The sequence below is a fragment of the Lates calcarifer genome, linkage group LG16_LG22 (genome assembly GCF_001640805.2).
Source record: "Lates calcarifer isolate ASB-BC8 linkage group LG16_LG22, TLL_Latcal_v3, whole genome shotgun sequence".
Lineage (NCBI taxonomy): Eukaryota > Metazoa > Chordata > Actinopteri > Centropomidae > Lates > Lates calcarifer.
The window spans coordinates 25,156,044-25,168,376 of NC_066848.1; the positions used below are offsets into that span (position 1 = coordinate 25,156,044).

Consider the following 12,333-nt stretch of genomic DNA (forward strand, 5'->3'; position numbering starts at 1 on the left):
ATTGTGTGGAGGTGATCACATTACAGATTAGCTGTTATATTTGTAATGAAGGGTTTTCTTCTCATCGCATTATATAGCATTATTTCAATTCAATAAGAGCGAAAAAAAAATCTTCGACCTCGATCACCTCGATCACTGGGATAAAACTAATCACATCAAACCGTTAGACTGTAGCAGGTTCCCCCGGGACCCTGCAGTCAGATAGGGGAGTAGCCTAATAGGCTACAGAGTCAATAACGAGTCAGTCCAGTGTTTGAAATGCATGTGTGGATGATGTGGTGTTTGTGCTGCCTCAGCTGCCTCCGCGCACATTGCTGGAGCTCAAACCTCAGCTGACGGACGCACGGCCGCTCTCCACACAGACTGTAGGAGCCGCGGTGGAGGAGGTGGATGTGGAGGAAGAAAAAGAAGAGGAAGATGTCAGTGGCAGCGAAGAAAGGAATAAGTGCTAAAGCCGAGTCCAGAAAATGCGCCAGGCGTTTTTGGAGGCTCTTTCCTCACCTCTTTCTGTGCCTGTCTCTGGTCGCATACGCTGCGCTGGGTGCGCTCATGTTCGACTACATTGAAGGAGGGGGAGAGTCCACTATCCAGCCGGACTACAGTGACTTCTTGAGTCAGATTGTCAGGACCGTCCAGAACCTCACCGGTAACTGGCCTCAGATATCAGTTGAAGTATCACCTGCTGTCACTGTAGAAGACAACTTGAACAGTTCTTTGATATCGATCTGAACTTCTTATGGTTTCTGATTAAATCTGTGGAGTTTGGATCTTTGTTGGTGCTAACGATGACACAGTAACTTGGACCTTCTTGTTACAGTCGGTTTACAAAATAACAGCCCAAACAAAAATATTAATAATAACTCTTTACTCGCTTTACTCGCTCTACATCATCTCCTTCTCTTTATTTTCAGATAACTCGTCCTGCACACATGAGGACATTCTGCAGACAGTGGACAAAACCATGCGGAAAGGCTTCAAGTCCAATTGGCTCCAGGGACCCGAGAGATGGGACTTTTTTAGCGCCATGTTCTTCTGCTGCACTGTGTTCACAACAGTTGGTAAGTTGTGTGTGTGTGTGTGTGTGTGTGTGTGTGTGTGTGTGTGCTGCAATGCTGTGTTTTCTCGTCATACATGTCATTGTTTCTATTACACACTAAGCTGGTTACCACTTAAAACATTTCACTGGTTGCTCTTTAGTATTCACCTGCATTTATTTTAACTGTTATACTTAAAAGAGCTTTTAGTTTGATTTAGGTCATCACATTCACTCAGATGAACTCAACATCTTATCTTGACTTTATCTTACTGTGCCTTTAAGTTAAAAAAAAAAAAAAGTTTTTTCCTTAGTTTCCTTAGTTTTCCTTAGTTTATCCTTAGATATATGACCAGATAGTGAGAGAGAGCTGCCATTCTGAGTCACGACAGTGCCATGAATTGCATAATGTACTGTAGCTCTTCACATCACAGTTTGCCAAAACAACAAATTTGGGATGGATAGTAGGATAGTAGGATTACCAAAAGTTACTATAGCTCATCCTGTGGTCACTTGAAAGACAAGCGACACCCAGAGAACACCCGGAGGTGAGTTGTCCAAACTGCACTGAATGTACAGCATTTGTTAGGCCTTTAAGAACAACTATGTGTGATATTGTGCCATTATGGACTTGTCATTCTTCTCTCGTAGAAGGTTTCTTGTATTGTGGTCTGTCTTACTTGTGGTTTGATGCACTTTAGTACTAATGATTGTATGCTCAGCTCCTTGTATTGACATTGACAGTAAAAATGCTTGCTGCATATTACTGTGGCTTAGTCAGTGCGTACTAAGCAGTAACACTCACAGTAATACTATACTTTACACAACAAACATCAGAACTTTTGTTTACTTTCCCAGTAAACGTCGATCAAACCAGTAAAAGTTTGATTGGAGGAAAGTGAGGGGAGTTGAACAAGCTTTCATTCTGGACATCACTAGAAACCATTCACTAATATCCAGAAATGTTAATGAATTGCCATTGCCTTGAAATCAATCTCTGCTGCTCAATGCCTCACTCAAGGGAAGCCTGGTCAGACGATAAATTGAACTACATCGCAATACAAAGATACAAAGTACTGTTGCTGCACTAATCAATAATGTTATATTAACAGTGGATCAAATGATTGCATGTAATGTGAAGTGTTGAAACAAGTAATGAAACAACAGAGAATTCTCCATCATCACTTATACTGTTCCTCTCTGCTGTATGAAGACTTTTAGCTTCCTTCAGTTCAGTGTTTTTTTTATCATGAATTGCGGCTTTACAGCTTGGTTCACTCTCATCACATTAAACCTTGTTTTCAGCAGCAGCAGGCAGCTGTTTCAGCTAGAAAGCTCTGGTGAGCCCACTGTGCACTACTTGCTTGGCAAGAAATGACAGATAATGTTAGAGATTAGCATTTAAGTTAAGTGCCAGATATTTTTTTCAGGAGTGGTGGAAAAACAGAGCCTGAGTGAATATTGCATTTCTGTTCATCAGGTGGCTGGTAACATGGAGTGCTGCTAGCTTGATTTACATACACTTTTTCTAAGCTAAAAATACGACATCAGTGGTATAAACATAAGACAAAGACGTTCACCAACATGCCAATTTACTAACCACACAGTGTTAAAGAATGAATACCATCAAAATTCTATAACATAGAATGGCAGCCCAAATGTACCCTGAGTCCTTGTGAGCGAAACTTGAAGAGTGCAATTCTGCCATTCAGCTGTGATTCCTGGGCTCACAGCTTTAAGAAACCCACATCTATGTGAGTGACTGAGCATGAATAAATGAATGAGCTAGCAGTCATTTTCAACAAATGATACTTTGTTAAATCCATAAATGGGGAAGTATCAGCATTCATCCCAAGTGGCCAAAAGAAGAAAAAAAGCAAAACAGAAGAAAATGAACTGTAAGTGTAAAAATATGCTTCAGATGATGTTTACGTGTGTGTGTGTGTGTGTGTGTATGAGTAAAACAGAAGCCATCACCTAGTTTGTGTAGATAACTGGATTGATTAAAACAGATGCAGATCTCTTCAGTGTGAGAGACTGACAATTGAAAAATGCAGCTGAATCCACTCCTGTGCAGACATGGCATCAGACCAGCATAACTGTCTTAACCCGCTTTAATGCACATGGGGGCAGGGAAACTAAGGTGACTGAGAAAAACTGAAAACAGATGAACAAACAGATATAAAGACAGGAGGAAAGTCAGGGACATGTGGTTGGTAGATGGAGTATGACAGGTGACTGTGCTGGACGGAACATAGTAGGTCCAGAGGAATCATGACATATGGTCTTAAGAGTTTGCAGTACCTTGCAGGGGTCCAAAGTGTGGGCCAGTAGGAGCTGATGGTGATGCTAAATGACAGGTCAGCAGGTCATCAAACTCATTAGGGATCTTCTATAAGACTATACAACATACAGACTATAGACAGTCTGGCCAGTAATTGTTGAGATACTTTACTCTGGACCTAGAACATAGTGTTCACTGCACACACTACAGATATATAATTATTGCATTACTTTCTGATTAGCAGACTAACAAGCTGAGATCCTAAAAAAAGCTCACGACTGCCTTTGTTCCTTATGTGGCTTGTGTGTCTCATAATCAGATGGCAGCTGTTTTTGGATGGTTGGAATAATTGAGGCCTGACAGGCCTATCGCCGCTGTGTGTTAGTCCCTGTGGGGCCAGTGCCTCATTCACAGTTTATCAGGAGAAGCATCATGCTTATATGGATGTGCTTGTATATTTAACTCATTGGAACAATTTCAACATAATCAGAAACCCACTGCCATTTAGGTGCAGTTGTTTATGTTCATACTTATTGTAGTCAGGCGAGCCATCTAAGAGCTGAACTAAGAATCTGCATAGAATGTGCTTGCATAGACAAAGGGAAACAGCTCACAAATCATCCACCAGGGAAGCATCTTAAATGGCTTCAGAATGAATACCTCCACATCACTGACTCAGATAAACCAGTGTCTGCATTAGCCTCTTCTCATACATAAGTGGTTAAGGGAAGCCAGCTAATGGCTAATGGCTAATGGCTTAGCAAGAGCAGGAAGCCCACAACTTAGTGAAGAGAAGGCGCTCTCAGAGGAGACTGCTGCTCACCACAAAAAGCTTATTAGAGGTTGTTAGAGGTTAGAGCCACTCTGTCCTCTGTGTTGTCCTGTGAGTTCTGAACTTCATTCATCTCTCCACAACCAGCATAATGAGTGCTAATGTGTGTGTGAGAGAGAGAGTGTGGGTGCACGCATGCATGTTTGTGTGTGTGTGTAAATGTCTTCTACACACTCTATAAAACAACACAGTGACAATTGCTTTTTCAGTTTGAGATGACATTAAAACTTATTTTCATACTTTCCATGTGATGATAACACCAATGTAACTGCTGAGTCATTAGAATACAGTGTCTGATGAGCAGACAGGTTGTAAAAAAGCCCCCAGTTCAGCAGATTATCTAAACCATGTTATTCGGAGGTAAATACTGAAAGTAAGCATTATTAGCATGCTGCTGCTAATACCTCATCATTGATAGTCCACTGATTGTACTGGAGATTTGGACCTGGACATGCAAACTTAAACTTATAAATTCCTCAGTTTGTAGATTGTACAGTATACAGTATGTGTGAACCACCGGGCATATAATGAGTGAAGAACTGGCTTAGAGGACTGGTGGTTAATATTTTCAACCAGCTGTAATTAATATTCTTGAACAATGTAAAAAACAATGTATTAAATGACAATATGAAAATGGTTTCTTGCCCTGAAATCCGTTAAGTCAGGTTTAATGCTGTAGCTTTGTGGAATTCAGTGGTTGTGTTATACAGTTACATATTTAGAATGGGTTGTTCACTACTATTTTAATACATTTGTCAAGAACATATTTGGAACCACTTCACATACAATACAAGCATCAGAGAGTATTAGAGAGCTGGCTACAGACATGTTTCAAACCCCAAACCAGTCTAAGGCATCACATGTGTATAGTAATTAACATTTATAATTAACACTGATAGCAAATTTGTCTCTCCACTGCCTGTGGTAGTTAGCTTAATATAGTTTTAGTAGTATAAGTAAATTAACATTATTTTATATCTTAACATTACCTCAGTTTCTGTCTGGTTATTGTTTATTTGTTTATTTTCATTATTCTTTAAAGGTGTCAGTTTCATCTTGATGTCATGGGGAAGAAAGCTGCTGACAAATAACAGTTATTGTCAAGTTGATTTCATATTTTCAGGTCTGTAGACTTGACATTACTAAAGTGTCCATTTTCTCTATTACTGTTGCAGGGTATGGGGAGATCTATCCAGTGACTCTGCCTGGTAAGGTGGTATGTGTGTTGTATGCCATGGTGGGTATCCCTCTCATGCTTCTGGTCATTCTGGATGTGGGAGACTTCCTTGCTCTGCTTATGTCCAGAGCCTACATCCGCATTCATACACTCTGCAAAAGCCTCCGTTCCCACACCTGGTCACCGTGGAAGGCTCGTAAGAAGGCAGCGGAGTCGAGCCACAGGGCCCTGGAGGACGGTACCTTTGTTTTCAGCCACGAGGTTGTGATCCGTGAACCCCTCGACATCCGGCAGGTGCTGCATAGCCAGGCGGATGTACGGCACAAGTCCATCCAGCTCCAAAACAACAAAGAAATCTTTGAGAAGATTCTTGCCAGGGAGAATTTACTCAGAAAGGGCCCTCTGCTCAGGACTCTCTCCTGCCCAGAGTTAGACCGGCTACCACCACCACAGAAACAATATGCCATATGGGACTTCACAGGGTTAGGGGATGGAATGGAAATGCTGGATGTACCCTTTGTGCTGATTCTCTTCATTGTGTTTGCCTACATTTTCTTTGTTGGTTTGACTCTCCCACTGTGGGAAACTGAATTCAAGGGCTTTGACCCCTACTACTTCTGCTTCATCACGCTCACTACCATAGGTTTTGGCGACATTGTACCCAATCACCCCAAGTACTTCATGCTTACATCACTCTTCATTATTGTTGGCATGGCCATCATGTCCATGGCTTTTAAGCTGGGCCAAACACGAATTGTAAGCTGCTATCGCCAATGCATCAAATTCATCAGCAGGGGAAATGTGGAGACTTTTAGAAATGAAAACAGTGACTAAGTCACCAAGAGAATCTGCCTCATTTCCTAGAGTTGTACAAGCTCACAGTCTTGGCTTTGAAACAGGCCCTAGACAGGAGTCTGTGGGAATTCCAGGACATTTGTCGAGCTGGTTGTTTGGTTGTAAGCATGAGCAAAATAAAAAAAATGTGCATGTGCCAAATGCTTTTGCCCAATGAAGGAGGGTAATATGCAAAATGATTCCCATTAAGAGAAACCTCAAATTCTGCATATCTAGATACAGCATCTTGCCAAGGAATGACCAGTAGCTGTGCTGCAGTAACTGTACTGCTTTAAGTACTACATAGGATGCACACACGAGTGTTGTGTTTGCTTGTAAGTCAAAACTCTGGATTTCTTGATCCCTGCTAGAAAAATCTAATAAAGTACCCTTTATGGTCAGTATTGCTTCTTCTCTTAAATGTCACTTTATAACACACAGCTGCCCACACAGTCAGCAAATATTACATTTTCTAGACTGTAATATTAACCCTACAGTTAGATCAAGGGTTAGGGTCTTAACTGTACAGTGTTAAAACATGATGCTGTTAAACCTGTCCAGTCCAAGGTTGCTGGTGTTTACTGCTGGTGATTTACCTTGGTTACTCAAATGCCCAAAAGTCAGCAAAGACGCATTAGTTACTCTGACCATTACTGAAAAGAAACAATGGTAAAAACCTTGTCAACGTAGTGCACAGCAGTAGGAACTACTACACTGGTGACGTTACATCTGATGCTGGAGTTTTGAAGATTGCGTGAAGTAGGAAGAGCAGTTTCTGTTGAGGTACTGTGTTACAGCATGTATTGATTTCAGAATATGGCATCATTAATTATGTTTGAAGCCTCACTTTGGGCATACAGCTCATTTGGATACAGACACACCCCAAATACCATATATGGTCAACTACCTCCCTTCTTCTAGTAGTTGCGTGTTGAGACATGCAAGAAAAATAAAGAAAAAAAATCACATACAGGAAGATTAAGATAAGATAAAATCCAAATAAAAATGCATGTCTTCAGAAAAGATAGTTAACATTTACTGCATTATTACATTGTTGAGAGTTGAGTGTGTCTGTGATTTACTCACTGTTATACCTGCGACCCACTAGGCTTTTTTTGGTCCACAAAGTCAGCAGGGATACTAAATGTAGGAACATCTTCAAACACAAGAAGAAATGAATGCATAGAAATGAATGTTTACATGGTTTGATCTTAAAACTGTGCATACTTATGTCCCCATTGTGTTTTAGTAGAGGAGGTTGTGGCAGTATTGTGTTGGTGATATATGCAAATTCAGAAAACATCTTCACCAATTCACAACACTGCACAGGGGTATTACTGGTATATAATATATGATGCATATTTTTGTGAGTGAGGGAAAGCTTAGGAACAGTTCAGTAGTAAATGACAGAATAGCTGATCTTATCTTTAGCCTCTCTCTCTAGATGGAGAAAAATAAAATATGCCATGGGTTCCCAAATGTTTAGCTCTGATGCTGAACTGTTTCTCATCCCAAATTAAGATGTTTCCTCTCTCTAGGAAGATGAGAGTATGTGTTCCAGGGAAGCAGGGTAAGCAGGTAGATAATAGATAATAAGATGCAGGTGGGGACAGACCAGGTGACTGCAGAATTGATTGGGGAAGTGGGAACAGGTGAGAAGATGAAAACAGATGAAAACACTACATGCACACACACGTGCACACACACACACACACACACATGCACACACTCGCACACACAGGAGGACTGGAAGTAAAACGACAATAGACACATCAAGTCATTTCAAAATAAAACAGGAAATGACACAAAGTCCAGGGAGTCTCAGTGGGGCAGATCATGACATTTCCAGTCAATCTGTTTCACATCCCTGAGTTGACGCTCTCTAAGTTCTGCAACCTATGTCTGGGGCATAATATGGATGTTAGGTAGACAGTTAAACCAGCTGAAAACATAACAGGGCTTTCCTCTCCTACTACAATACCTACACTACCTGCACACTGCTTCTGAGAGCAAACATAACATCTTACAGGTGCAACACATAGGAGCACTGGCCTGAATATGTGTTTAGAACTTAGTAACTTGAATGGACAACAAAGCAGCACCCTCATACTATTAACTATGCAACATACCTCAACCAGGAAATGAGCACCACTACCTCATGAGCAAAGCAACAATTTGAGTTGGAACATTATAGATCAGAGTTTATTAGTGATGGGAAAGGTTGACTTCATATCTTTCAGTTCCTCCACCATCTGATGCTTCAGTTAACCTGTATCTCTGTAGCTGGTGCCAGAGTTTAACAGAAAGACCCAGACATTGTCTTTGTATTCTCTGAGCACTCAGCAGTTGCATACAATTGGTCCGATGGTGAGCTGGTAACTCAGTCTTATTTCAGCAATTTAGATCCCTCAGAAAAGATAAGCAGACTCAGACTGAATTTGCTAGAGATTTAACAACTAATTGTAATAACTGGTGTAATAACTGCCTCACTGGTTGATATTTGAAGGACATGCAAAAACAAATTTTACTTGTTTACTTGTATTATTCAAAGTAGTCTCAAAAATATAAATAAAAATAAAGACAGAGTGTGTGGTATTTTGGAGGCTGCTTTTATTTTGACAGACAAGTCTTATGTTGGGGAAAGCCATAGTTCTCGGTATGGTGGCTTTACAGAGAATAGTGTTTGTGCTCATTTCAGTAAGTTGTCACTGGAGGGAACAGAAGCATATTGCTTTTGTAAGTGTCACTGGAGAAATAAGCATCCAGTGTTGAGAGCCAAGTCTGAACTGAAAAGTGATCATCACCTGGCTGCTGCATCTGTGTGGTCAGTGTCACACACATACTAATACTAAGCCCATAGTTAATGAGACGGACTTGGACAGTGTGGCCCCTGCTTTTTGGGAAGACCACTCACCCTCTTTAGCAGTAGAGGCAATTGACTAAGATAATGCCTCATATGTTATGAGGCATCACTTGTGGGGAGTAAGATAGAATTACCTTGAAAACAGTTTAAAACATACAGGAAAACTGGATTCATTTATCGTGGACTGATTGTTCCTGCCCTAAAAATTCACTTCAGGGACAGATTGTTTTTTAATGTGCCAACACTGACTAGCAGTGACCCTGTAAAAGAGTAGAGAGATGACTCGACACACAAGGCTCTTCTCATTTATGTCCAGAGGAGGAGAGTGCAGCCCATGGATACTTCCTCCACAGTGTGCAAATTGGTGAGAGAATGGATTCCTCTGGGGTACTGTTCTATGGAGGATGAAATTATCCAAATAATTGTGCCATCTAAAACCCACTGATGGTGTTGCAGGACACTTATTTGTAAGAAAAACATTGTTTGAGTTCTGCTTTATTTTTAGTAGGCCCATTTGAAAAAATATATTTAAACATTTATTAAAACCTGCCATACTTTCCAGCTGCCAGGGAAGCATAACCAGGCATTAAAGCCTTCCCCTCTGTGCCATTTTCTAGTTGCTGACCACCCATTTAAAGACCTGATTGTTGACTGTGTTGGTCCCCTGCCTCACTCAAAAGCTGGTAATACTTTCTTCCCCACAGTTATGAGTCACCCATCATCCGGCTGTGTATCCCCTCACTTCACCACAAAGTCAGTGGTAATAGCTTTGACACAGTTTATGTCTGTTTTTGGTATCCCAGAGGTTATTCAGACAGATCAAAGGTAGAACTTTTCCTCTAAAATGTTTGCAGGAGGTCACTAGCAGTCATGGTGGTGCAGTTGTTAGTTCTGTCACTTCACAGCAAGAAGGTTCTGGGTTCAAACTCCAGTTCGCAGAGGGCTTTTCTCTGGAGAGTTTGCATGTTCTCTCTGGTACTCTGGCTTTCTCCCACAGTCCAAACACATGCAGGTTAACTGGACTCTAAGTTGTCTGTTGGTGTGAATGTGAGTGTGACTGGTTGTTTGTCCTCTGTATGTCAGCCCTGTGACAGACTGGTGATCTGACCTGGGTGTACTCTCAGCTGACACTGGGTGAAAAGTGAAGCGAGAGGAAATGTGTTGGTGTTGACATCTTATCTTAACCACATTCCTTTGGAAGGAATGATTGTCAATGAAGGTTATGACTGATGACATTATCATCCTATTTGATACATTACCATTTTATTTATTTAGAGGCATATTGAACTAGTTATGCTATCAAGGTGTTCTGAACTCACATTTTGTTACATAACATTATGTGAGAATAAATCAGACGGTTGAATAATTGTGGACTAGGTCAGTGAAAGCCCTGTTGCAGTAGTGTTAAGAGAGCACAAGATGGTGCTGCTGTAAAACCATGAGGAAGTCAGAGAGACGAGACTCACAGTTGCTGCCAGACTCTGTGTCTAGTAAATCCACTGGCAGGTTTTTCATGTTTGTTAGAAGGTTTCCCTTTGTCTCTTCCAACTTCAAATTCACATCCACTTTACTGGCAGAGGAAGGATATGCAGACTGTTTGCTATGTTTTTTCCCATGTAATTTTGTCATTTTCTTGGCACTAAGAGCCATGAAAAGAGCCAAGAGCCAACCCAAAACTGAAAATTTATAGTGAGGATGAAAAAGAGCAAAGAAGAATAGCCCTAAATACTTTTTTTAAACCCTTCATCATCTCTTAATCTATGCCAACACACCCCAGTATCCCTTAAATCAATTTAATGTATACCTTAATTTTCCCTCACTTCGCAAACTTATGGAAAATACCACTGCAATGGGTCAATTGACAAACCCACAGAGAATAACCACCCAACCCCAGCGATATAACCTGCCTGAACTCACTATTCTGGGTTTCCTGCCCCAACTGGACTGTTCTGGGTCACTCTCACCACCCTCATCAACCTCACCATCAACCTCTCAAAGCACAAGTATTAAGGCCAGACATGTTAATTAAAAGTGTTCAATGCATGCATGAACAAATCTTTAACCTCGCCTTGAAACTGAACTGAATCTCTGAACTTTACCGTTGTGGTCAAACAAATCAATAGTTTTTAGCAGTGGACTTCCACTCTGTGGGGACTCCATGGTGTACAGCACATTACTTCCAGGTTAAACAAAAGCCTGGTGAAATCACAGAAACTACAGGTATGATGCAATACATCAATACATGGCTGCTATATAAGCCTAGTAACAGCAAAACATCACAACTGACCTTACTGAACTGAAGCCAGACACTGTCATGACAGATGCTGTGCTCTCCCACATGTAGGTACTGATGTATTTGATGCAGCTTAGGAAAAATGAATGCTGCTGACTGAGAATCTCTGAACAGAAATTAAAAAAAAATAATAATAATTAAATTAGTGAGGTGATCCACAGTTCCCATCTTTGGTGTTACTGCCTTACTTCAACACACCAAAAATGATTAGACCATGAATGAGGCCATATCACGCTGGTTTTGAATACAGGATGTGCTTGTCAGTGTGCCACAATATTTACTGTAAAAGCAGGACACTAGACTGTTTAAACGTGATCTGTTTTCATTCTAACTTTTACTTAAGTAGTAGCAATACTGACATCTGTGAGGCCACTTACACTCTGACTCACTGTTTCATCATGGTCTTCATCATCTTTCCATGCAAGTGCTATACCACAGATTGCCCAGCAGATTTCACCACTACACCACTACAGGTAAATGAACACCAGTGAGGAGTGGAACATAATCTATCAATAAGATCTCTATCCAACCTCTTCAATTACTTTCATTGAAAGTATTGATTAGGCTTTGCATTTCTTTTCATTTCATTTCATTTATGAAACTCCACAAAACATATTTTCTTATATTTCTAGTTTTATTTCAGCTACATTTTTATGACAGATTATGAATAACTGGTTGAACAGCTTTATTTTCCTATCAAATATCAATAAGCAATGAGGTATCAGATGTGCCTGTTGTAATCTCATTAATGCTGATGAAGCAGTGTGAAACCTCAGACCACCAGGCAGGTGGTACATCATGGACTAATACCTCTGGTAATCTCCAGCAGAGTGGCTGTACATCCAAAGATGGCATCAGGTCAGAATTGATCTTTGCATCATCATTACAGCCCAGATCTAGGTTTGGTGCGTGCTGTCTCTAATATTTTCTGGTTCTGGTTTGAATGTTTGAAGGCAGGTCTGACAGGGACCCACTCATACAGGCTGAATGACGTCAGCAGCGGGTCCAGTCAGTAGA

General features: G+C 40.8%; 1 protein-coding gene across 1 annotated transcript; it reads left to right on the plus strand.

Moving 5' to 3' along the window:
* The first annotated feature begins 250 nt into the window (after positions 1-250).
* On the plus strand, positions 251-6,561 carry kcnk18 (potassium channel, subfamily K, member 18). The gene is made up of 3 exons (XM_018678884.2): positions 251-646; positions 912-1,058; positions 5,325-6,561. The coding sequence occupies exons 1-3, from the start codon at positions 391-393 to the stop codon at positions 6,158-6,160; spliced, it is 1,239 nt and encodes a 412-aa protein (XP_018534400.1). The 5' UTR covers positions 251-390; the 3' UTR covers positions 6,161-6,561.
* Positions 6,562-12,333: the final 5,772 nt, after the last annotated feature.

Coding starts and splice junctions, on each gene's coding strand:
- kcnk18 (XM_018678884.2), top strand. CDS start 391: ATGTGGAGGAAGAAAAAGAAGAGGAAGATGTCAGTGGCAGCGAAGAAA. Junction 647..911: donor GACCGTCCAGAACCTCACCG/GTAACTGGCCTC, acceptor CTTTATTTTCAG/ATAACTCGTCCTGCACACAT. Junction 1,059..5,324: donor CACTGTGTTCACAACAGTTG/GTAAGTTGTGTG, acceptor TTACTGTTGCAG/GGTATGGGGAGATCTATCCA.